The 26,020-nt window shown below is 54.2% G+C and overlaps 1 protein-coding gene across 6 annotated transcripts; it reads right to left on the bottom strand.

Moving 5' to 3' along the window:
- Positions 1-455: 455 nt before the first annotated feature.
- Positions 456-26,013, bottom strand: Safb2 (scaffold attachment factor B2). Of its 6 annotated transcripts, none has more exons than XM_090340415.1 (21): positions 25,695-26,013; positions 23,713-23,800; positions 18,804-18,868; positions 18,524-18,724; positions 17,313-17,375; positions 16,452-16,479; positions 15,001-15,577; positions 14,511-14,560; positions 13,911-14,038; positions 11,612-11,761; positions 11,406-11,518; positions 8,907-9,037; positions 8,104-8,195; positions 4,740-4,876; positions 3,926-4,216; positions 2,969-3,109; positions 2,453-2,495; positions 1,941-2,068; positions 1,025-1,137; positions 877-946; positions 456-777 (listed from the first exon to the last, which is right to left on the bottom strand). In XM_090340415.1, exons 1-21 carry the CDS (start codon positions 25,878-25,880, stop codon positions 621-623), a joined length of 2,952 nt encoding a protein of 983 aa, XP_090196541.1. In that variant the 5' UTR covers positions 25,881-26,013; the 3' UTR covers positions 456-620. The 6 variants fall into 6 exon arrangements, with proteins under 6 accessions (XP_090196541.1, XP_090196532.1, XP_090196550.1 ...); XM_090340406.1 differs by having other exon boundaries at positions 13,911-14,011; positions 25,695-25,936; XM_090340424.1 differs by lacking the exon at positions 18,524-18,724 and having other exon boundaries at positions 25,695-25,936.
- Between the last annotated feature and the right edge of the window lie 7 nt (positions 26,014-26,020).

The raw sequence follows: 26,020 nt of genomic DNA, 5'->3' as shown, positions 1-26,020 counted from the left end.
GGCTCATCCCCATGTCCCTCTCCCCCCGTGGAGGTGCGTCCCCTCCGGTCCTGAGGCTGGGCACCTGCCCCAGTGTGGGGGGCACGGCTCAGCAGGCACACAGGGTCTCTGCATGAAGAGAGGCAGTGGGTTCTCCCACCAGTGCTTCCCACCACCTTTTCTGTGACCTTTGTGTGGGACAATTGCTAATCTAGTGTTTCATGAAGGCCATGGCAGTGGTGGCGATGGAAGCTGCATGACATGACAAGAGGGGTGTGGGAGGCTGGCATCAAGGCTTGCTGGGCCTTTAGCTGGGCCAGATGCCAAGAGGCCCAGGACTTGCATGGGCTCCGCTTTCTCAGCTGTCAGGTGGGCAGACACCCATGCCACTGGTGGCTCTCGTGGCAAGACAGGTGGGCCAGGTGGCACACTCTTGATTAATGTCAGATGGACTTGTCATGAATGGAAATCTCATCTTAAAAACAGCAGAACAAGAACACATTTATTAAAAATAAACAGAACAGTGAGTTCACATTGAGTGGAGCTACACGTGGCAGGACTGGCTTATTTAAAAGATGCCTCAGGTAACGGCTGCACCACCAGCAGGCAGCGCTAGACCCCCCTGAACATGGGCTGCAGGGTTAGTAGCGGCGGGTAAAGTGGGGGTACGGGTGGGGGTGGGGGTGCGGAGGTGGGACTCGACCGCCCCGGTCCTGGCCGGCCACCCCACCACCATCCAGGCCGGCCCCAGGAACCACATGGCTCTGCGGATGTCCGCCATGCACGAAGCCGCCACGCCTAGGAGCAGAACACACACTGGGTCCCAGCCCGGCTCCCCCTGGCATGTCCATCCCCCGCCCCACCGGCCACAGGGGAGGGGTTCGGTCTGCTCCTTACCCGGCCATGCCGCCCCGACTTGCCACCGCGTGCCCTGGACCTGAGGGTCCCGCCAGCCCCCGCTCTGCACCTGTGGGGACACAGTCGTCACCACACCGCCGGCCCTGGTGTCCCATGCACCCCCATGCACCCACCACCCTCACAGTACCTGGCCACCGCACGTGCTCCCGGCCAGCCGCGCCCATGTCCACCGGGCCCTGCCACGCACGCACCTGTGGCTCCTCCAGCCGGGGGTTGTGCTCAGCCCACTCCCGCGCGCCCCTGGCGACACAGAGGAACACGCCGTTACCACCCAGCAGACACAGCCACGCACTCTCCACCTGTACCACCACGTGGACCCCACCCACAGACGGGACACAAGAACAAATCCACAGACAGGAAATGGGCTCCTGGGAGCAGGGGGTCGAGTGAGGTGCAGGATGTGTAAAAATCTAAAACTGACTCAACTGATTGATTTCTGAAGAGGAAAAGCTGAAGGCGGCGCACAGCAGCACTGCTGTGACAGCCATGGCCAGCAATCCCGGCCACATTGGCCAGCCAGGCAAAGAGGAGAACAACTCACATCCAATTAACTGGTGAAACACTGGCCTGGAGGTATGGATCAAGTGGTAGAGCATCAACCCTGTCCTAAACGGAGAGCAGGAGGCCCTCAGCTCAAAGGGCGGGCTGTGCTACACGCCGAGGGCTAAGCACCTGTCCAATAAGCAAAAGGCCCTGGGACGGACGGATGGACGGACGGACACACACGCGCGCGCGTGCGGAAAAGAGCATTGTGGGCGGGAACTGAGGACAGGGCTCCAGGTCATTGCTGAGGCCAGGCTCTCCTTTCTCACAGCAGGGAAGGAAGTGACCGTGGAAGGCTCAAGGCGGTAAGGGTGGCTCAGAGACCCTTGCGAGCCTGAGGCGGCCATGACTGCACAGTACGGGCAAGCGGGTGCTGCTCGGTGCTCAAGGCCAGCGCAGACGGCAGTGACTATGACAGGCTCTGGGGCCCTTGGGTGCACAGTGTGACCAGGGGTTGGGACTGTGGGCACTGGACCCCCAGAAGCTGGGCAGCTACTCACCTAGGGGGTGGGGGTGGCCCCCGGCCCTCACTCATCCTCTTGTCAGAACCATAACCCCCCCACGTGTGGCGGGAGTCCCGTCCGTGGCGCTCTGGTCCTCCGTGAACGTGGCGGTCGTCTGAGTAGTGCTGGAAGGCAGGGGAGGGTCAGGGTAACACCGGAACTATGACAGAGTCCTCCTGGGAGGCCTGGGCAGAGGCCTAGTAGACTGCCGCCTCCTGATCTGAGGACTCATGAGCAGCAGCGTGCCACACTGGCCGGGCCTTCCTGCCACCGACTTGCACCTATGAGCAGGACAGGTACAGCTCCTTCCCTGCCACCCTGCAGGGCCCTCGCCCAGGCACAGCTCCCTAACCTGGGAGCTGCAGAACTGCCACGTTGGGTGGGGTGTGGGCGTTCAGTTCCACCTAGGGAAAGCAGGGTCTCCTAGGCTGCTGTCTGGGCATAGGACCTGACCAGCTAGGGACAAAATCTTATCCAAGCCTCCCTGTGCAGGGCCTGCCCTCACTCACCTGCCCATCACGCTCGCCCATCACTGGCCTTGATCCATCCCTCCTGTAAGAGGAAGATGGCACTGAGCTGCGGCAAGGGCAGGGCCCTTGCCCTGTACCCGGCCCAGGAGTGAGACAGCAGATCCAGGGAGAAGCCCCTGGAGGGCTTGAAGCAGATACTACCAGAGCTCCAGTTAACTGTGGCCTCCTTTACCAACCCCCACCAGCTCTAAGGACCAAGCACACAACCCCAAGCCCTCCCCACAGGAGGCCAGGGGGCACGGCAGGTGGCCAGACAGGCGCCTTCATGTGTCAATGCAGGGCTGCTGCCAGCAAACCATGTGCCACCCAACAGGGCAGCCCCAGAACGTGGGATCAGTGCCACCAGACCACAACCGAGAGCTGAATGCAGCCTCGCTGGCTGACCGTCAGGCCTCCTTGGGGACCACACCACACCTGCCGCAGCCTGGCAGTGCTCTGAGCAGCACCTGTGTGACTGGGGACGCAAGCCGGGCAGCAGAAGGGTGGCCCGCTAACCTGTCTGCAGCGTGGTCCTGGTACTGGCCGCGGTCACAGTGGTCGAAGTCGTGGAAGTGGTGGTCAGGCCGAGGGAAGCCCGGGCGGTACCTGTCCTCCATGGCTGCACGCTTCCCTTCAGACCAGTAGGAGTCATCTCTCCTGGGTTTTTAGGGTGCAGGTGTGAGGGAGGGAGCAGAACGTGGGGGCAGAGTGAGGACCGCTCCAGACCCAGGGTCACCCCCATCACTATCACTGTGATGTCATGAGCTAAAACCCCTGAACTGACTCCTGTGAGCCAACCGATGCACAAGGCCAATCCCGCACCCCAGCAGAGGTGTGGAGATCAAACGCCCGCTCCTCTTGCGATGCGCTGCGATGAGAGGAGTGGGCTGCTGCGGGGCCGCCTACCTCCTGGGGTTTTGGGGAGCGGGGAACAGGAGCAGCAGCACTGGTGAGCTGCACAGAGCTCAGGAAGGAGGGTGCCCACTTATGGCAGCAGGAAACTAGGCTCATAAGGAAGGGAGGCCACTGTCCATTAGCCGCCAGGGACGCTGGAGACCCATAAACCTACTTTTCCCATAGAGGGGGGCTGCTGCCTCTGCCAGGACCCACCGCCTCTGCCTCTTGTCAACAGAAAGATGTCTCGGAGCACTATGGGGGATCTCAGCCTCTAGGAGACACCGTCAGGGCCAAGGGGCAAACCCAGCTGGGTGCTATGGCTCATGCCTGCCATTCTAACAACGAAGCAGGCTGAGATCAGAGGACTGCAGTTAAAACCAGCCTCGGAAGAAGAGTCCATGAGACTCATCTCCAATTAAGCATCAAAAAGTCGGAGGAGCTGTGGCTCAAGTGGTTGGGCCACAGCCTTGAGCAATAAAAGCCCAGATCCTGAGTTGAGAGACCAGTAGGCAGGCAGGCCCTCACAGGCACCTGCACAGGCAGGGCGCAGGCGCAGACCTGCCCAGCAGTACTCACCGGGTCTCCAGGTCATAGGGCCTCCTCAGTGCCCGCCGCTCCTGCTCAGCCCGTAGCTGCTCCTGCTGCCGCCGCAGCTCTTCTCGCTCTCTGTGGATGCGCTCTTGCTCCTTGCGGCGCTCGCGCTCCACGCGCATGCGCTCACGCTCCAGTCTCTCTCGTTCCATGCGTTCGCGCTCCAGGCGCTGCCGCTGGCATTCAAGCTGCAGCCGCTCGCGCTGCAGACGTGCCTTCTCCTTGCGCTCCTGGATGGCCTCCAGCCGCTGCTCCCGCTCCCGCTGCTCCCGCTCCCTGCCGATGGATGGACCAGGGCAGTCAGCTCCCAGTACACTGGCACAACGCCCCCCTACCATATCCCCGAAGTCCAGCCTGGCCTGGGTGCAGGTCAGTGATGACCGTCATCTTGAAGGGCCTGCCAGCATGGCAGGGTCTCCACTGTCTGTGGGCCCAGCCCAGAATGAGGGTCTGGGGCACAGGTGCACCCCGAGTCCTGCCCTGGACTGGACCGAGAGCCTCTCCTGCACAAGGTCTCCCCTACAGAGAACTGTGTAGAGGCGCAGCAAGGGTCTCCCTGCTAGGATCTGCTGCCGCTTTCTCTGAAGTGTTAAGAGGTAGCAGGGCAGAGGGGACCCTACTAGCTGCAGAGTGACAGCCACTGTGTGGAGACAGCGCTTTTTGTAGCACTGGCATAGGATCTGAGCAAACTCCTGAACAGACTGTCCTGGGGTTGGCACCTGTGCCCCAAAGATGGGGCTGCATTTGCAGCTGGGAAGGATGCCCTCCAACACCCCAAGACTCCAGACTAGGGACTCACCGCCGCCGTTCTGTCTCCCGGATCTCTCGCTCGCGCTGCCTCTGACGCTCCCGCTCCCTCTGCTCCTTGATTTTGTCGAAGGAGAGGATGTCTCTCTTCTCTTTGCTTTCTGACTTACGATCCTGACTCTTGGAGCTCTGTTTTCAAGGTGGCAGATGACAGTGAGAGCCTACACACTTCAAAAACGGCTTCAGCTATGTCACTGAGGTCAACTGTGACTCCTGGGTCTCCTGCCTTGGCCTCCCAAACTGTTCGTGAAGAGATGATATGCGTGCTGGGGAGGAGCACAAACATCTCACAGAACCACCTGGGGCCAGCCTGGAAGCTGAGCAGGCAGGAGGTAGAGAGCGAACAGTTTGGGTAGGCCTCAGCTGCAGAGAGAGGCTGTGGCATTAAGTCCACCTGAGTATCCACACTCCAATCTCCATCTGTACACACTCCCATCCATGTCTGAGCTCACTATTGAATGCCCAAGGGTAAGAATGAAAGAGACAGCAACCACAGCAGCATCCACACAGGCCATAGGCCACACAGGGCAGTAGTGGAACCAGCCACGAGACTGGGTTTTACTATATGACAACAAACTCAGATGATAGCCAGCCCTAAAATAGAACTGGCTATCAGTGTGTATGCGCATGCGCATGCGCATGTGCGTGCCTGTGTGTTTGTCTTAAACTCAGGGCCTGGACTGGCTATCAGTGTGTATGCACGTGCGTGCATGCGTGCGTGCGTGCGTGCGTGCGTGTGTGTATGTATGTGTCTTAAACTCAGGGCCTGGGCACACTCTCTGAGCTTTTGTGCTTAAAGCTACCACTTGAGCCACAGTTCCACTTCTGGCCATTAATTGAAATACAAGTCTTACAGGCCTTTCTTGCCTGTTTTGAACCACAAGCCTTAGGTTCTCAACTTCTTGAGTAGCAAGGAATATAGACATGAACCATTGGCACCTAACCCTAGTATGATCTTTAATGTCAAACAAGAAACAAATGCAAATATTCAATTCAAGAATTCTCTTTCTGGAATAAAATCAAAATTTTTTTTTTTTTTTTTGCCAGTCCTGGGACTTGAATTCAGGGACAGAGCACTGTCCTTGGGCTAAGGTCAAAGTTCTACCACTTGAGTCACAGAAACCACTTCTGGCTTTTTCTATGTATGTAGTATCAAGGAATCAAACACAGATCGTTGTGCATGCTAGGCAAGCACACTACTACTAGGCCAAACTCCCAGTTCCTCCCTTTTTTGGGGGGAGGGTCAGTCATGAGTCTTGAACTTTGGGCCTGGGTTTTACTACTTAGAGCCACAATATCACTTCTGGCTTTCTGATGGCTAATTGGAGATAAATAATAAATAATCTCAAGGACTTTCCTGCCCAGACTGGCACTGAACTGAGATCCCCAGATCTCAAGCCTTTTGAGTAGCTAGGATTACAGGTGTGAGCCAAAGGCCAGCTCAGCACTCACTCACTTCTGAGGTGTTTTTTTTTTTTTTTTATTCAATACAGGATTTGAGCTCAGCGCCTGGGAGCAGTCTCTGAGCTTTTCTGCTCAGGTAAGTACTCTGCTAGGATTTCAGGACTGAGCCATCAACACCTGACTACTTCTGAGGTGTTCCAAAGCTGCCTCCAAATCTGCAAACCCAGGCTCTCACCAGACAGGCAGCTGGTATGAAATCTCTTCACTGATTTCCTTACAGAGTTTTTGACATTGTGGGCAGATGGCTTAAGCCTGTAATTCCAGCTCCTGGGGAGGCTGAGAAATGGGAGTATCTGGGTTTAAGACAGCCCAGGCAGAGCAGGCCATGGGTTGAGCCCCCTTCTCAACCCATAGCTGGATGCAGTAGTGCATGGCTATTATCCCGGGAGCCTGGGGCTAGATTTGGGAGGATTTGGTTCCAGGCCAGTCCAGGAAGAAAAGTCCTCGAGTCTCCATCTGTGTGGAGTGAAACTGGACATGGTGACATGGACTTCTCTTCCTAGTAAGTAACAAGTCTCAAGGAAGTGACTGCTCAGGGCTGGAGGTATGGCTCAAGTGTCTGGGTAAGAATGCTACACCCCGAGTTCAACCACTAATCCTGGAACATTAAAACAAACAAACACAAAAACAAAAACAAAAACAAGCCACAGGGTCCAGGAATGTGGCCTAGTGCTAGAGTGTTTACCTAACATGCATGAAGCCTTGGGCTCAATTCCTCGGCACCACATAGCCAGAATGTGAATTAATGCACCTTCTATCTGGCAAATATCATGTAACCCTTTTACTAATTACAGTAAAAAAAAAAAGAAAAAAAAGCATAAGGTTATCTGGAAAAAAAAAAAAGCCAGGGGCCATGAGTTTGGCCTAGGGATAGAGTGCTTGCCCAGCACACACAAAGACCCGGGTTCGATTCCTCGGTACCACATACATAGAAAAAAGCCAGAAGTGGTGCTGAGGCTCAAGTGGTAGAGCTCTAGCCTTGAGAAAGTCCAAGTTCAGTGCTCAGGCCCTGAGTTCAAGCCCCAGGTCTGACAAAAAAAAAAAGGCCGGAAGCGTGGCTTAATGGTACAGTGCTTGCCGAGCATGTATGAAGCTCTGGATTTGAATCCTCAGTACTGCATACACAGAAAACATCAGAAGTGGTGCTTTGGTTCAAGTGGTGGAACACCAGCCTTAAGCAAAAGTGCTCCCCACCATACCCCCTCCCCCCCAAAAAAGGAGGCTGTGAGCTTGGCCTAGTGGTAGAGTGCTTGCCCAGCATGCCCCAAGACCCAGGTTCCATTCCTTGATACCACATATACAGAACAAGCCGGAAGTGATGCTGTGGCTTAAGTGGTAGAGCTCTAGCCTTGAGAAAGCCAAAGGACAGTACTCAGGCCCTGAGTTCAAGCCCCAGGACTGGCAAAAAAAATGGGGGGGGGGGGGGAGTCTGGCCTAGTGGTAGAGTGCTTGCCTAGCATGCACAAAGACTCAGGTTCAATTCCTTGGTACCACATATGTAGAAAAAAGCCAGAAGTGGTGCTGTGGCTCAATTGGTAGAGCTCTAGCCTTGAGAAAACCCAAGGACAGTGCTCAGGCCCTGAGTTTAAGTCCCAGAACTGGCCTCTTTCCCCCACAAAAGTTCTGGGAGTTTGGTGTAATGGTAGAGCACTTGCCTAGCCTGCACAAAGACCCAGGTTCAATTCCTCGGTACCACATACATAGAAAAAGCGGAAGTGGTGCTGTGGCTCAAGTGGCAGACCATTAACCTTGAGAAAGCCAAAGGACAGCACTCAGGCCCTGAGTTCAAAAAAAAAGTCTCAGAAAGAAATGACAGAACTAACAAAGTAACAAAGGGCTAAAGAAGCAGGGGTGGGCAGCAGAGTACTGGGTACTGAGCACTAAGCACTCACTCTCTCCTTGGACCTGCTCCCAGTCTTCACACTAATGACGGGCTCGCCTCGTGCCCTGTCCATCATCACAGTGCGCTCTGCAACCCGGCTTCCTGAGGGACAAAGTGCAGCAGTGGTGAGCACGGGCCTGCTGGCCTTCCAGCCTGGCAGGACGGAGCTGAGCTGGGTCCCAAGCTGGGACTGTAACTGCAGGCCATGGCGCTTTCCTCCACCAGCCCCACAACTCGTCCCTCATCTTTCTACCAGCTTCTACTGGCAGCTCAGTGCTCTGTGTGGGCCAGTCACCCCCACCAGGCTTTGTTTCTTCTTGGGGTGAGGTGAGGAAATCCACCATACCCACTCCAGAGCCCCACACAGATATAATGGCACCACAACAGTGTCAACCATGGCCACAGGAGCTGCTATACCTCCTGTTAGGTCACAAGGTTGGCCACAAACTGCTGGTTCAAGTGACTCCCTGATCCCCCCACATCACCCCCACCCACACCGCCCCATGTGCTGACAGTCTCGGGCTCTGGTAGACACAGGGGTCAGAGTGACATCACAAGGAGCCAGGCAGACATGCTCCAGAAAATGTCAGCGCTGGAAGCAGGGACCCAGGCCACACAGAGCCCACGGCCCTTTCTGACTCCTGCTAGGGATAGAAATGTGTATGCCGCCACATCGTCCAGCCTCTCCCCACTCGGAAACATTCACTGGGTGCCGAGAAGCTTATGACCCTCAGCCCCTCATCAGCCCCTCCGCACCCACCTGCCGGGCCTCACAGGCTGCCCCTGGGCTGCAGGTGCTCAGCGCCTACTGACCTGACTTGGCGACTCGGGGCGGATTGGGAGGCCCTGGCTTCAGCTCATCTTGCTCGTTCTCTTCTTTTTTAATGTCTTCAGGCTTTTTTTCCTCCTTTTTCTCAATCTTGTCTTCCTTCTTGATGACAATTCTATTTGGAAACACAGCTTATCAAAGCTCTGTCCCTGAGACTGGCAGGAGCGGCCCCCACGTGAGCCCACCCCAGAAGCAAGCCAGGAACCATGGCTCTCACTGGCCCTCAGCTCCTTGAGGCAGCTGGGGCCAAGTCCACAAGTAGGGACTGGAAGCTCTCCACTCCCCAGGGGCTTTTGCTTGTTTGTTCTTTGGAGACAGAGTGTCAACTATGTAGCACAGGCTGGCCTTGCAACCTTGTTTCAGACTTCCAGGTGCTGGAAGCTAGCCTCACCATGTCAGGCTAAAATGCTTAATGCTCAAGTGCTTGACTAGCATGCATGAAGCCCTCAGTACCACATAAACGGAAAAAGCCAAAAAGTGGTGCTGTGGCTCAAGTGGTAACACCAACTTGAGCAAAAGAAACTCAGAGACAGTGCCCAGGCCCCGAGTTCAAGCCCCAGGGCAAAACAAAACAAAGTAAAACCCTCAAACAATGGGCCGGCAGTGTGGCGTAATGGTAGTGTGTGCTTGTGTAGCATGTCTGGAGCCCTGGGTTCCATTCCTTGGTACCACATACACAGAAAAAAAGCTGGAAATGGTGCTGTGGCTCAAGTGGTACAGTGCTAATCTTGAGAAAGCTCAAGGACAGTGTCCAGTCCCTGAGTTCAAGTCCTGCTAAAGGAAAAAATAAAAATTAACAAAAACAAAACAGAAAAAAAAAATCACCTCTTCAAGGTTGGGGATTTAGCTGAGTCTAAGAACACTAGCAACTACCAGCCCGAGTCCCGTCCTCTGTACAGGATGCAAACTAAATAGCAAGTTCTCCATTCCTCCCTCACAAAGACCACGCAAGCTTTTGCTAAATGTGTAGCATACAGCAAGTAACAGACATACAATTTCTTAAAACGAGAGGGAAGGCTGACGAGGGTAAAGAAATAAAAAGGAAGGCAGTTAATGTCTACGTATACATGGAAGTACCACAAAGGAAATACTTAAAGACAGAAAGAACAAAGGAAACTAAACGCTTAATGCACGAGGAGGCGTTTGGCTCTCAGCACATCTGTGGTGACCAGGGTGTACTGGTGGCAGTGAAGGCCACTGGCCGGAGGGGCTGGTGCCCTCAGGCTTTGTTCCCTCCTGCACTGTGCAGGGCCTCACAGGCTGACTGCTGGCCCACACTGCCCATAAAACACCAGCTCTGGGAGGCCACAAAGTCAGTGGCCAAGACGGGCTCCAGGATCTCTCAGCCTTCTCAAACACACTGCCTGCACACCTCTGAGAAGAAGCTGTGACCACACCCCACACTGTGTGATGCTTACTGTGCTCGGGCTGAACAATTCCAATGACTCTCCCAAAGACCAGAAAACACACCCTTTCTCCCCGGCCCCAGCCCCTGGCAATATATTGCAAGACCCAGGGTCCTGGCACTTGCTACGCAAATGTTCTTAAAACTTGAGCCATGCTCTCAGCCTTTCATTCAGTTATGTTTCAGGTGATGTCTGTTTTTTTTTTTTTTTGCGTAGAGCAGGCTCAGACCAATCACAATCCTACCTATTCCTTCAGTACAGCATCTATTAGCGGGACAACCCAGGATACTCAGCTTGTCTGCTGAGACAGGGTCTTGACCACTCTGCCCAGGTCAGCCTCAACCTGATCTTCTCACTTGCTACCTCCTGGGTAGCTCACATTACAAGAGGAAGCTACTACAGCATGGACGGTGAGACTGAGGGGCTCTCAGCAAAGGGTGGATGTGGCTGCCTGGCACTCGGCTTTCTGAGCCGCTGCCAGAGTACATTTGCTCAAACTACAGCCCAAGAAGGAGATGAAAGCAGGAGGCAGACAGGCCTGCTCTGGGAGCTCTGTGGCTGCTTTCATTTTTGCTGGGACTAGGAAAAAAAGGCCTTTTTTGCCTTTACAAAAGCAGCAGCAAGGAGCCCCGGTTCCTGCACCGCTGTGCCTTGGTGCCCCAGGCTGCTGGGGACGGAATGGAGTATGCCTAGGTGCCATCAACACAGCTGCACAGTGACACTCCACATTGGTGGGAACTGGGCTGTTGGCAGGAAGACCCAAGGCCCGGGGCATGAGGGCAGGCTTGATTTCTTAGAGGACAGGAGGACACAGCTCCGTGTGCAAGCAGGAAGTTGAGCACTAAAGAAACCTTCTTCCCAGGGGAGGGGGTGTGTTTCGTTTTGTTTTCAGTTCTGTCAGGTCAGGGCACTGTCCCTGAGCTCTTTTGCTCAAGGCTAGCACTCTACTACTTTGAGCCACAGTACCATGTCTTGTTTTCTAGTGGTTCATTGGAAATAAGTCTCCCAGACCTTCCTGCCAATCTCAGTCTTCAGATGGCAGTCTCCTGAGTGGCCAGGATGACGGGGTGAGCTTACTTCTCCACTTTGATCTCCACGGGGTGGTATCGGTCAGCACTGGGGAGTCGTTCCTTCTTCACCTCACATTCCTTCCGCTCTGACAGCTTCTTCCCTGCGGCTTCGTTCTTGGCCTAGACCATCAGACAGCAACGGGACAGCAGGATTAGAGCAGGGCTGCTGGCTGGAGCGTGCCTGTGTCTCCAGGGATGGGCAGCCCTCCTCACCTTCTCCACGGAGATCATTCTCCCATGCAGCTCGGTTCGGTGCAGATGGCCAATGCACCTGGTGGCCTCGTCAGAAGTCGCCATGGTGACAAACCCATAGCACCGTGCCCCAGGACTGCGGGCATTAGTCACAACCTTGGCCCCAACAACCTTGAAGAAAAAAGGCACTCACTCTTTTTCTGCGTAAGCACCACCCCACTTTGTTAAAGCCTGGGAGGGTGGACATGCCTGGATTTGTGTACCCTGGTTCACATGTTTGATTCCAGGGTAGCTTAGCACCATGGCCCCAACTGAGCTGTCTACTTGCTTCTGCCTCCTGCCTGAGGCCATGGGGAGGGAGGGGAAACTGAGGTAGGTTCCACCTGGGGCAAGACCGTGAAAAAACAGGACACAGACCAAGAGAAACAGAGAGGCGCAGAGCCTCTGGAACACTTGGGGCTGTGGGCACAGATGAAGAACTGGCCGCTCATGGTATTCAGGAGGATCTGTGCTAGGAATGGTAAACCAGCACCGTGAGCAGAGGCGAGCTGGAACATAAGAGCCCTCCTGAGGCCAGACCTCACCTGGGCATCTGGCTGTGTCCCAAGAAACAGCTGGGTACTCACAGCAATAGGAAGGAGCCACCAGCCAAGTAAAGTGCAAGGACAGGATGGGGTGGCCACACTGGGCACAGAAAAAAGAAAGGCAAGATAACCCTGGGGATGGAGAGATGGGAGAGATGGCTAGATGCCAGCCTGAGGAAGGAACCTGGCACACAGGCTGGCTAGAGGTACACTGCAGAAGCACAAGTGGGAGAGGAGGAGAGAGAGCAGAGAAGATCCAAACAGCCCTCAGGGTGCAGGAACAGAGGGATGGTGACCCAGAAGCCTAGGCATCCAAACGAGCCAATGCCAAAGGCAGGGCAGCAGGAAAAGCAGGGCTGCCGAGGCCAAGGGGCCCAGGCCAGGCATGAAGCAACCAATACGCAGTAAAAACACAGCAAGAACTCATCCAGCTGTTCACAGGAGAAAAGGGAAAGGATAGCATGGCTTCCTGAAAACTGGGGGAGGAATGGGGTACCATGCTGTTCTGGAATCAGCATGGAGCCACCTGTGCATACCACACGCACAGGCACGCCGTCCTACTACATTGGTGACAGAGTGACTCCACACATGCCACAGGCATCTAAGACTCAGCACCTAAGGCTTGACAAACAGGACAAGGGACCAAAGAAAGAAATGAAGAGGCCCAACCCTGAGTGCCAATGTTCCCTGGATCTGCAGAGCAGAGCAGCGCAGAGCAGCACGGGGCATGGCAAGGCTGGGCCCTGCGTAGAGGCTTTCTCCTGGGATTCAGGGAGCAGACTGTGTGGGGTCCATTTACTTGTCACACCAACATCCTCACAAGAGCAGCACTTCAGATGAGAGCCAACACCCAAGAAGCATGCATACTGTATATCTCCATCCCCTACTCCGCCCCCCCTCACCCCAACACGTGGCATAGCTGATCAAAACATCCTCAGTCCCTTCATCTAAAGCTCTAAGCCTCCTCCAAACACCAGATCCTGGGCAAGGGACCTGCCACTGAAGTGAAACTGCCGTAGTGGCCCTGTAGCAGCCAGGGTCACCCCAGCCCCACTCTCTCAGCCCCACACATGTCCAGAGCCACTGACACTAGGCCATTTGTGGGATGATGATGTATAATCCCCATTCAACACATCAACAGGTGTCACTCAGCACAAGTGACAATTATTCTCCTAGGGCATGGCGTGGGAACACGCCTAACAGCAGACAGGCTGGAGCCCCACTTTCCCAACACTAGAGGTCAGAGCCTTCCCCTGGGGGCCCAGACTGAGCACGGAGGACTGAGGGGGTGTCAGTAGAAGCACAGCTGACTCTAGGACAGCACAGACAGCTGGAAAGATTTCCCATGCCGTCCCATTCCTGCACAAGCTTGGAAACCCCCAGCTCTCCCCCGCGTGGTGAGCGGCACACTCGTGACGAGCGTCCATGCTATTGCGCTGTACCATCCATCCACTATGCACCGACGGTGCCACCACAGAAAAGCTGCCTGTTCCCACGCAGGCACAAAAGGGCTAGGTCTGCCAGCTCATGTTTGCATTCATGGAGGCCGTGTGCTCACACAAGCCAGAGCCCCAGGACCAAGCAGCAGGCCACTACCCACACGTACCCACTGAGCAGTGTGGACAAAAGCCACACCACCTGCCTTCTGTCACCAGCACACTCCAGGCTCAAAAGCCCGGCCTGCTCTGCTGGCAAAAGCTAAGCACAGGGGTCTCTGTGTGGCAAGGAACACGTACCTTCCCGTACTTGCTGAAAAGATTCTTCAGGTCTGTAGCACGCGTGGAGGAGGACAGCCCACTGACCCACAGGTTGCGTCCAGAACTGCTGCCCACACGGCCTGGTGGGAGGGAGGTGTGGACAAGCACTGTGAGATAGGGACAGGGCGTCACACGAGTCTGCCCAGCACAGCCATCTCCCTGCTCTGCCTTCACACCTCACTTCTGCCAGCACAGTAGGCAGGAGACAAGGGGGTGCACAGCACAAACTGGGATGAGCCCAAGGCCTCGAGCATGCCCAGCAAGTGCTCACCAGGCTGCACCACTGCCCTTGTAAGCCTACATGGAGGAATGGCATGTGTGGACACTCTGCCCTCCACCAAGTTAGCAGTGCAGGATGGGTGGGTGTTAAGCCAGCAGTGGCCAGAGGCGGGCCATGCTAGACTGCTCTCACTAAATGTCCCCGAGGGAGCATGGCTGGAGTGTCTGAGCACTGAGACTCATTTCTCAGGGGCCCATGTGGCTCACATAGCACAGCATGGCATGGAGAACATGTGACCAGCTCATAAGGGCACACCTGAGGCCCACCCCCAGCCCCCTGCCACCCAAGGGGAGCCCTACCTTTCTCCTCCTTAATGATTGGCTTTATATCTTTTTCTTCCTTAAAAAAGCTAGAAACAAAAGTTAACGTTACTCACACACAAAAACAATGAAGGGGAACTAAATTAAAAGTTATGATATATGTGCTAATAAAACTGAATACCTACCAGAAAATTAGTCTGAAATAAAATTTTGACAGACACCTTTTGCAAGTTTCTATTGGAAAATCTGACCCCAAAAATACAATGTCAGATTCATGAAAGTGAATTTGATTAAGCTGCAGATAAAAATTAACAATTTAGGAACACAACCATAGTAGGTTGGGAACAAAAAAAAGAACTGAATCGCCCATCAAAAATACACAAATAAAACATAGTGTGGAAGTAATCTAGAATTTCAGCAGTGTGGCTGGCCAACTGCGGACAGAGAAACCAACAGCTTTATGCATGTCATCATTAAATGGCCAATGAAAAGGAGATAGCGTCTGGTCTAAAACTGAGAAACAACAAACCTCATTTTCTGATCAGCGCCCTCACTGGTTGAGGACTCTTTAGGAGCCGGAGGGACTTCATTACAAGCTTCAAACTCAAACTTCTTCACGTCTTCTTTGCTATCTCTGGGCTCGGGGCTTGGGGCTTCCGTGGGCGCTTCTGCCAGCTCCTGGCTAGAGGCCTCCGCGAGCTTGGGGGCCGCGCTACTCTGCTCAACTGGCTTTTCCTGCCCTACAGGCTCACAGTCCGTCCTCGCGCCTTCGCCTCCTGTCTGCTCCACGGGCTCCCTTTTCACTACCGCTAACAGGGTGTCTGCCTCGCTCCACTGAGCGCGTGGTGACTCGTGGGCCACTGCTAAATCTCCCTCCTCCTCCTCCTCCTCCTCCTCAAGCTCTTCCTCCTCCTCCTCAAGCTCTTCCTCCTCCTCCTCCTCTTCCGGATGAGCGCTGCCAAAAAGGTCCTCTTCCTCCGCCAGCTTTCTGTCTGGCCCCACGCTACTTGTATCCTGTGCAAATGGCTGCTCCAGCTCGGAACCTTCTTCTTTTACTGGCTCAGATTTACAAGTTTCCCCCAAAATGTCGAGTATTTTCTCATTTTCTACGGATTTAACAGGAATAGAATGGCACAAGGTTTAATTACCAGGGAAATAAAGCAATCACAAATGCGGAATGGGCACGGCTGCCACACTAACACCAAGAGAACTGCTAGCTACACAGAGATTGGAAAACCCGCGGTGCACACAGTGACACTGTACACTACCTGTGCTCATTGCCACCGGCCGCTAGGCTGCGCTAGGCTACGTTACGGGGAGAGGAAAGCCTCCAAACTAAGGCTAAAGCACGGGACTGCTTCTCAAGTCTTCATGGATTGTCAGGTGTGGGTCTTCCCACTTCTTCCCAGTGTGCAGGTGTGGGGTGAACGCAGTGGCAGTAACGGGGCCATCCGAGGGCAAGTTCTTCCTTTGTGATGGGGTTGCGGTCAGTGCGATCAGACAGAGCAGCTCTTCTGTCAGCAGGAGACAAACGCAGTCCAGAGGGGCACAGTATGTTGGGAGTTTGCGTGGGGAGATTCAGCTTCTTCTTCTGGGATTCAATCTCTTGCTGATTAAGGGCCCTGATGCCAGCCTTAGCCTGCCTCAACTGCCTCAGTGACAAGGACTGCAGCGCCATATCACTAGATCTGTTGGATGTGTGGCAGCACTGAGGGCTGCAGGGACTAATGTGGCCCGCCACGTGGTTAGGGGTGCACAAGGGCATGCATGACCAGTGCGTCCGGCTCAGTGCCAGAGCAGTACTTGCACAGATCTGGTGATACGAATGGGTTTCCAATCTCTGACCCTCGCATGGTCTGCTCTGTCCACCACTAGGGTCAAGGACAAGACCACAGCACTGCTTAAAATAGACATACACTGATTTCAAGTAAGAGCGCGGGAACCTTCCCAACCCCAATGTCGCACAGCTGAGATCAGTACCTGGCTCCAGGGGTGGCTCTGCAGCATCCTGTGGAGACGAGAGAACAGCAGGTCACAGCTCGTGTGAGCCCTGGGACCGCTCTCCACCCTTTCACTCTGACAGCCACAGGGGCAGGCACACCACCAGCTGCTGGGTGCCCTCAGTTGGCATGATGCCCACCTCCATGAAGCAGACCCCTCCAGCCCCCGCAGAGGTTCCTGGCCACCTCCGTCACAGCCGATTGGAGAAGAAAGCCATTTTCCCAAGCCCACCCGCTAAGTGGACCAAAGACCTTTCCTTCCACCCCCAGCAGGCCTCACAGGGCTTTCTGCTGGGCAACAGCAGGGCAGCCTGCTCTGTAGTCACTGCCCCTTTGTCTTGGGCTTCACTCCATCCCCTCTACCATATTCAATGCCACATCAGGTCCCAGGTTCTTCTGAGAACCTTCCAAGTGCTTTTGCGGGCCCTGTGACACTTCCCTACAGGCTCTGGACTACATTTCCCACCCACCCTGCTATGCACTGCACCCACTGTCCACAGCACCGAGGCCCCATCGTCCTTTCTGTGGACAGGTATGCAAGTGCCATGTCCCCAAAGGCTCTCACACGGAGGCCTGCACGTGGAGGAATGCACTATGTTTAGCTAACTGGGGAGGGGAGGAGGGCTTAGGTCTATAGGCAGAAGGTGACACTCTTTAACCTTGCATTGAAGCTTGGGCTTGGCCTCAGTGACAAGAGGACTCATGGACGCGTGCGCGCACGCGCGCGCTCTCTCTCTCTCTCTCTCTCTCACACACACACACACACTTTTTTCACAGTGAGAAAATCAAGCTCATACCACACACTCACAGCATTATGAAGGTACAGGGAAAAAGAACTTACCGGAGTTATGGTGAGATGCAACAGAGAAGCTTCTGATGTGTTCTCGAAGCCCCGCCCATCAACCTGAAAAAGGACAGGGAATATTACTTGGTGGAGAGTAGAAGAGTGGATGCCAAGGCTGACATGACACCTCGCTGCTCCCCCACTAAGTCCCTGCAGGGCTCAGACTCCGGCTACAAGGGACAGGAAACAAACTTCCCAGCTCTTCCTCTACGGGCAATTCCCACCCACACTGTCCTGGAGTGAATGCTTTCAGGAAATAGCATGCACGCACATGGACACACACACAGTTTGGGCTTGAACTCAGGGCCTGGTGATCTCTACCACTTTTGGCCATAGCACTATTTCGGGCTTTCTTTGTTTTGGTGATTAATTAGAGATAGTCTCATGGATTTTCCTGCTGGCTTTGAACTGTGACCCTCCGATCTCAACCTTCTGGGACCAGGGATTGCAGGAATGGGCCACTGGCTCCTGGCAAGGCTACATTATGTAAGACACACTTGACATGACCTTATCTTCTTTTTATTATTTACCAAACAAAAAGGAAACTGGTCCTCTTGAAAGCCTTCTCCTTTTCTCCTTCCACGTAGGTGCCTGCAAGGCAGGCACTCTCCCCTACACTAGACACGGCCTCTTTCTTTAGCCTCGCCAGGGGAGCCCTCCAGCCTCAGCCTAGTGTCACAGCAGGTGCTACCATGCCAGTGCTGATGCCCTTGCCCTTTAAAAGGTGACCTCATTTTTCTCCTAGATCTGAACCCAGGACCTGGAAGCCTCTGCCATGCTGCTCTGAAGAGAAGCAGCTCCAGGCTGCCCCAGGCCCAATGCAGTGAGCTGGAGCTGGGACTACGTGGTTTTTCCCACATTCACTTCAATATAAGCACCAATCCCAGTGGCTGCTCTCAACACGGGTGACATGGGCAGGAGTGGAGGACACCAGCCACATCACCACACAAGGCTACAAACCACCTCTGCCTCCTCTCTCCATCCACAGCTGCTGAAGAGAAAGCCTTCACAAACCGCGGCGCCCTCGCCTTTATGCCCGGCGAGGGCCATGGCTCACTGGAGGCGTCATTAAGAGCTCTCCCAGCTGTCTAAGCGAGTCTGACTGCGCACGACCTAGACAGGACTGTGGATTCCTGGGCCTAGCTGACCGCCCAGTCAGCAGCCCTGGCCAGCTGCTCCCATAGCCCGCGTGGCTCCAAGTTACCTACAGCATGTCCCGGGAGCCGCGCTGGAAGCCGTCCCAGCTGCGCAGCCACGTACTCTTTACTGTCACAGAAGGCGTCGAGGACGCTGGTGCTGCCATCCCTCAAGTTGGGAGCTGTGGTGTGCTTGGCCTCGGGCCTGGACAACACGCTCATGTCCACCAAGTCCACGCCCTGCAAGGCCCGCAGGCTCGCCTCACTGCCCTCCTGAAGGGGAGTCAGAATGGCTGTGACTCTTGGGGCTCAGCAGGGACGGCCTCTACCTCCTTCCCTGTGCCCCACCTACCTGCCCAGCTCTAGAATCTTCTTCCAGGCCGTTGTCTTCCGTGCCTTCCTCCTCCACCTTCTGTCCTAAGTACAGAGTAATTGTTCAGTTAGGTAACCCTCAGCCTCCATGTGGTATGAGGACCACAGGCTTCTACACCGAGAGGCATGTGGGGCCAGAACTCCAAGCAGCCACTTGGCAGTGCCAGGGTGAGCGCTGCCTGGGGCGGGGAGCCACGAGTGCTGAAGGGGTCCACACCTGTACCCCACACGGGGATGGACAGCCCAGCACTCACGTGCACTTCCACCAGTGGACTGTGCATACACCCAGCACAGCTGCAGCACAGGGTGCTGCCCACAGGCACCAGGTCCCATTAGCCACACAGATGACCTGGAATGAACCTGGACAGCCAGCTGCTTCCCTGTGCCCCCCGCTCTTCAACTCAGCTATCACTTTTAGGAGGCCCCCATGGCAAGCCCGCTGGCTTCCGAAAAGGCAGAAAAACTACACAGAGCCACACTAAGGACCCTCTGGGAAGCAGGGGTGCTTGATTGTCAGGTGAGACCTCAACAAGCTAGGAGGAGAGGGTGCCTGTGCCTGGTTACCTGGAGTCCGCCCAGGAGCCGGGCAGGATTCCATCTCACAAACCCAGTGCCAGTGCAGCAGCGAGTGCCGGCTACCCCGGCTGCAGAGATGGCAGGTACAGAGGGCTGTGTGCTAAAGCTGGCCCAGGTGAAACACCTCTAGCAAAAAGTGCTGGAGGTGCACTTCCGAGGGCAGAACCATTCTTTTCCAGTACTGCATGTGTGTGGATACAGCCTAGCCACCCAAAAGGAAACCAAATGAAGACACATTTGCATATATGGGCAACACAGTGGCTATTTGGCAGGGTTGGCACCATCACCTAGTAGACAGAACCTGTGGAATGCCCAGCGCCGTGCCACAAGGCACCATTCAGCCAGGAAGCAGTGTCCATACCATTAATGACAGAGCACTGGCAACCTTTCAAAACCTCTGGTTTTCAAGGAACACAGGAACAACCACCCATCAAAACAAACTCTCAAACTGCACTCATTAAAGGTGCATGGAGAGCTGGGTATGGAGGCAGAGTCAAGGAGGACTGGCTGGGTGATGTTGCAAGATTGAGAACAAAGCCAGGTGTCTGCAATCCTAGCTACTCGAGAGGCTGAGATCTAAGGATCTTGGTTCAAAGCCAGCCCAGGCACTAGGTCTATGAGATTCATATCTCAAATTAATCACTAGAAAACAGGAAGTAGCATTGTGGCTCCAGGGGTAAGGCGGTAGCCTTGAGCTGAAGAGCTCAGGGACAGCGTCCAGGCCCAGAGTTCAAGCCCCACGATGGACCAAAAAAAGACTGAGAACACTCAGCAGTTCCTCATTGCCTTAGGGCGCCTCATCAGAGCCCAGCCCTGGGAACAAGGTACTTAGACTCAGTTACTGGGGGCAAAGCAGCAATGCCCATTCACCAAGAGGTTTCTACCCTGCCCTCATGAAAAACTGACGCATGGTGGCTCACGCCTGTAATCCTAGCTACTTAGGAGATCACGGTTCAAAGCCAGCCTGGACACTAAAATCTGTTATTCTTATCTCCAATTAACCACCAGAAAACCTGAAGTGGCGCTGTGGCTTAAGGGATAGGGTGGTAGCCTTGAGCTGAAGAGGTCAGGGACAATGCTCATGCCCAGAGTTCAAGCCTCACAACCCACTAAACAAGCAAACAAACAACAACAACAACAGAAAAAACACCTAAAGGTAGTAGTAGTTCAGTGCCTGCACACTTGCCTAACACATGCAAGGTCTTGTGCAGCACCCCTCCACCACAACTGAAAATAAGAATACTACAGAGCCGGACAGAGGTGGCTTCACCCCTGGAATCCCCGCTTTTCAGGAGGCTGAGATCTGAGGGTCATTGTTCAAAGCCAGCCTGGGCAGCAAAGTATATTAGACTCTTATCTACAAGTAACCACCAAAGAGATGGGAGTAGAATTGTGGCACAAGTGGTAGAGCACTCACCTTGAGAAAAAATTCTGGGGCAGGGCCAGGAGTGTGGCCTTGGCATGCTCACCTAGCATGTAAGAAGCCCTGGGTTCGATTCCCTGGAACCATATACACAGAAAAAGCCGGAAGTGGAACTGTGGCTCAAGTGGCTGAATGCTAGCCTTGAGTGAAAAGTGTCCAAGGGCAGTGCCTAGGCCGTGAGTTCAAGCCCCAGGACTGGCACAAATAAATAAATAGGTAAATAAATTCAGGGGCCAGGCCCCGAGTTCAAGCCTCAGCGTGAAACACACATACCTAAGAGCATTTCAAGCACCACCACTCAAGTCAGCAGCACCCCAGCTAAGGGCTGTTTTTCAAGTGGTGCTAACAGTGCAGACATCCTGAGTCGTAATGTGGTGACCCTTACACTGGAGTCTGAACTCAAGGCCTGGTGGGCGCACGCTGAGTGGTATAACCAGAGCCATGTCTCCAACCTAACTTTTTTTTTGGTCAGTTGTGGGTCTTGAGCTCTGGGCCCGGGCGCTGTCCCTGAGTTCAGCTCAAGGCTACCGCCCTACCCCGAGCCACAGCGCCACTTCCTCCAACCTAAGTTTTTGTCAGTTGTTTTAGAGGCTCATCAACTTTTTTGCCCTGGCTGCCTATGACTCACCATTTTCTAGATCTAAGCCTCCTGAGTGGTAGGATTAAAGGTGTGTGAACTCAAGACCTGGGCACTGTCCCTCAGCTTTTTGCTCAAGGCTATGGTTCTACGATGGCCACAGATCCACTTCTGTATCTTTGTGTGTGGTTGATTAAAGATAAAGAGTCTCACAGACTTTCCTGACCAAGCTGGCTTTGAACTATGATCCTAAAATCTTAGCTTCCTGAGGAGATAGGATTACAGGCACGAGCTACAAGTGTAGCTGGGCTACACATAAGAGTTTTGAACTATATAGTTGAATTGTGTCAACAAGAATTCACATGGCTGGGGGTTTGGCCTAGTGGTAGAGTGCTTGCCTAGCACTCTAATCGAACCTGGGTTCCATTCCTTGGTACATAGAAAAATGTCAGAAGTGGTGCTGAGGCTCAAGTGGTAGAGCTCTAGCCTTGAGAAAGTCCAAGGACAGTGCTCAGGCCCTGAGCTCAAGCCCAGGACTGGCAAAAAAGAAAAAAAAAAAAAGGAAAAAGAAAAATAATTCACAAATAAGAGCCAGGAGTTGGCCTAGTGGTAGAGTGCTCGCTCAAGCATGCAAAAAGCCTTGGGTTCGATTCTTCAGCACCACATACACAGAAAAAGCCTGAAGCAGGTAGAGTACTAGCTTTGAAAAAGCTCAAGGACAGTGCCCAGGCCCTGAGTTCAAACCCCACGACTGGCAAAAACAAACAAATAAATAAAATTCACAAATATGATTTCAGGACTGGGGATGAGGCCCTGTAGAAGGCCCCAGGTTCCATCCCCTGCAAGCCCCCACCAGATCAAAGGTGACCTAACTTCTCCCTAGAGTCAGCATATTTTCTGTTGTTATTGTTGTTAGTTGTAGGGCTTGAACTCAGAACCTGGGCCCAGTCCCTGCTCAAGGCTAGTGCTCTACCACTTTAGGCCACAGAACCACTTCCGGTTTTTGAGTAGTTAACTAGAGGTAAGAGTCTCATGGGGGGGCCAGGAGTTTGACCTAGTGGTAGAGTGCTTGCCTAGCATGCACGAAGACCCGGGTTCGATTACATGGTAGCCACAAGTGGTGGTGTGACTCAAGTGGTAAAGCGCTAGCCTTGAAAAAGCCCAAGGACAGTGCTCAGGCCCTGAGTTCAAGCCCTAGCACTGGCAAATAAATAAATAAATGGCCACACCGTGTGAATACGTTCATGTGAAGTGTCCAGAGCAGAAGCAGGTCCTGCTCTCTAGGGCTGGGGAGAGGAGTTAAGTGCCATCTGGGATACTTTCTCTTCAGGGCAACAATGTTCTAGAGTTAAGACAGCATGGGTACACAGTAGACACCACATAGTTCATGTCCAAGAAGAGTAACTTTGAAGGCTCTGAATTCTATTTTGATGTTACAAAACCCACTCACTGGTAAAATCCCTGCTGGATGTAAATATCCAACTACAGTGAAACTGTACCGGAGGACTGGTGTTTGTTTCTCTTGGCTTCAGGAGGGGAAAAGGTGGGGAGCAGGTGTGGCATTTGGTGTGCCCAGTCCTGGGAGAAGCCCAGAGCTCAGGCTTTGTTCTGTTCTTATGCCAGTGACTTCTCTGGCTGAAGCAGGGCACGAACTGGCTTCCTCTTGCTCTATGGACAGTCTCATGGAGTTTCCTCCAGCCCTTTTATTGCTTTATTTATTTATTTTGCCAGTCCCAGGCTTGAGCTCAGGGCCCGAGCACCGTCCTTGGACTTTCTCAAGGCTAGAGCTCTACCACTTGAGCCTCAGCACCACTTCCGGCTCTTTTTCTATGTATGTGGTACCGAGGAATCGAACCCATGTTTTCGTGCAAGCTACACAAGCACTCGACCACTAGGCCAAACTCCTGGCCCTTTATTGCTTTCTTTTTTTGGGAGATGTCTGGAGTTTATGCTTAGGGCTGGTCCCCCATCTGGGTGTTTCCACCTATGTCTTCCACAGAGCTGGGGAGCAGACACGCACCACTATGCCAGGTCACAACTTTCTGTCCACACTGGCCTTGAACCACATACGCCAACCACATAGATAGGATAGCAGGTATATCCTACCAAGCGAGCTTATCAATTGAGTCAGGGTCTTGGTAACGTTTGCTTAGGACTCCATGATCCTGATACCCCTTCTCTGGAGTAACTGGGTCTACTGCATGCTTTACACGTACTTCGCAATTGCCTTGTCAGGTGGTGGAATACAAGGCTAATTCTAAGGGTAACCATGGGCTGGCCCCAGCTGCAGCGGCAGAGAGCTGGAGAACATACCTTTGGTGCATCTCTTTGTGGTCCTCTTGCCTGTAGTGTCCAAGTCCATGCCAAAGTCCCCCGGGTCTTGCCCCTCCTCCTGAACAGCCTGTGAGGAGAAGAGAATCTTACAAAGTGATCTACTCGGAGCCGCCTACCATACCGATTCCCCTAAGAAGCGGGTTCCCGGGACACCGGGCACACTCCTCTTGACAGAGAACATCTCTGCGGATGAAAAAGTACAAGCAACAGCCAGGCGCTGGTGCACACAGCTGTCATGCCAGCTACTGGGAGACAGACGTCTGAGAATCCCAGTTTCAGGCCAGCCTCCAATTAACCACCAACCAGCTTGAAGTGGAGCTGTGGCTCACTCACGTGTTAGGGGGAAAAAGTTAAGGGACAGTGCCTAAGTTGATTGCAAGTCCTAGTATTCTAGCACACACACACACAGAGTACAGGATGATCACAGCCCAGCTTACAGGCCCAAAAGGATAAAGGAGAGGAGGATTGTGAATCCAGAGTCCAGCAATGGGTCAATGATGACAATTCTGTACAGGGTGGACTGAGCCTGTCCTTGCTCAAGCTAATGGAGACTGAGAACGCGGTGAGCAGCAGAGGGACAGATAACATACGGGCGGAGCCTGCACCTCCTCCTCTTCTGAAAGACCTGGGAAAGCGGGCATGGCTGCTGGAGCCCATAGCCACTCCTTCTGGAAAAGCTGAGATAGGGCTTGGAGAAAGCAAAGATCTTGATCACTTGGGAGGGAGCCCATGCAGGGGACAGACCGGTGCCAGAGACCCTAAGACTCCCCAATTCCCCAAAGGACTATAAAAGAAGTGGGTGCTGGCAGCTCAGGTCTGTAATTCTAGAAACTGAGGAGGCTGAGACCTGAGGATCATGACTTGAAGCCAGCTAGAGCAGGAAAGACCATGAGGCTATTTCCGATTAAGCGGCAAAAACTTAGAATTGTGGGGCTGGGAGCATGGCCTAGTGGTAGAGTGCTTGCCTAGCATGCATGAAGACCTGGGTTTGATTCCTTGGTACCACATACACAGAAAAAAAGCAGAAAGTGGGGTTGTTATTCAAGTGGCAGAGTGCTAGCCTTGAGAAAGCCCAAGGATAGTGCTCAGGCCCTGAGATGAAGCCCCAGGACTGGCCAAAAAAAAGAGGGGGCGGGTGGGAAATATGGGGATGTCAATAGCTAAGACTCTTTTCTTCAGTTCCCCCTGACTGCCTAGCTTTTTTTTGTGTGTGGGTCATGGGGCTTGAACTTGGCCTGGGCACTGTCCCTGAGCTCTTCAGCTCAAGGCTATCACCCTACCCTTAAGCCAAGCCCCATTTAAAAAGAGTCTCAGGTCCTTTTGTGCGGGGACTGGCTTTGAGCCTTGATCTCCTGAGTAATGGCTGTTTACCTTTCTGATAAAACTTTTGTTTCTATTCCCATTTTTCCTGCCTCACATTTTATTAGGTGGGGAACACAGCCAGGGAAAGAGGGCTGGGCGGATGCAGAAGAGCAGTTTGACACTTAGTGGGGAATACCAGCTTGGGTCATTCACTCAACAGGTATCTATCGACCTGTCCTGTGCAGTACTGAAGGACAGTGGCAGTCCCTACCTTCCATCCAGCTCGTCTTGGATCTGGACGGAGCTCTGCTTATCCAAGTGGTGGGAGGTGACAACTTACACAGACACAACACCTCCCTCTCGGAGGGTGGGACCAGAAGGGGGAGGACGGAGGGCTATGCAAAGGCCCTGGGGCAGCCTCTATGGCACTTTCCCCACAAATGACCGACCCCCCCCCCCCCCCCGTTCTCTCAAGTGGAGCGGGGCGGGGGGGGGGGGGGAACCAAGGCACACGGCTCAAGGTCACAGCGTGGAGTCTCGATCCGTCCTGAGCTCGGGACCCGGGGTCCAGGGCCGCCCCGGCGGGGAGCAGGAGGCAGGCACGGAGAAGGGGGGAGGTGACGGGCCCAGGTCACTCGGCGGGCCGGCGGGTGCCTCACCCGCTTGAGCCGCTCCATCAGGACGCTCTTGTTGCCGCCCGTGTCCAGGTTCCGCTTCTTGAGCTCCGCCCGCAGGTCAATCACCCGCAGGTCGCTGAGCCGCCGCGTCCCCGTCTCCAGGACGCCCGACCCCACAAGGGCCGGGCCCGAGCTCGAATCGCCCGTGCCCGCCACGGTCTCCGCCATCCTCGCCGCTTCGCCTCCGCTCTCCCAACTCGGCCCCACACCGCCCGCGGCTGGAGCTGTTCTGAGCACAAAATGGCGTCGCCGAAGAGGAAAACGCACTCGCTTCCTCCCGTCCCGCTTTGCGGCCACGCATGCGCACG

The sequence above is a fragment of the Megascapheus bottae genome, chromosome 1 (assembly GCF_031878675.1).
Source record: "Megascapheus bottae isolate mThoBot1 chromosome 1, mThoBot2.hap1, whole genome shotgun sequence".
NCBI classification, from domain to species: Eukaryota; Metazoa; Chordata; class Mammalia; order Rodentia; family Geomyidae; genus Megascapheus; species Megascapheus bottae.
This window is presented reverse-complemented; position numbering and strand designations above follow the sequence as displayed.

Excerpts from the sequence above, each read along its gene's own strand:
- Safb2 (XM_090340415.1), bottom strand. The coding sequence starts at position 25,880 with ATGGCGGAGACCGTGGCGGGCACGGGCGATTCGAGCTCGGGCCCGGCC. Across the intron at positions 18,725-18,803 it reads AAGATTCTAGAGCTGGGCAG|GAGGGCAGTGAGGCGAGCCT; the intron begins GTAGGTGGGGCA and ends ACTCCCCTTCAG. Across the intron at positions 778-876 it reads AGTCGGGGCGGCATGGCCGG|GCGTGGCGGCTTCGTGCATG; the intron begins GTAAGGAGCAGA and ends TTCTGCTCCTAG.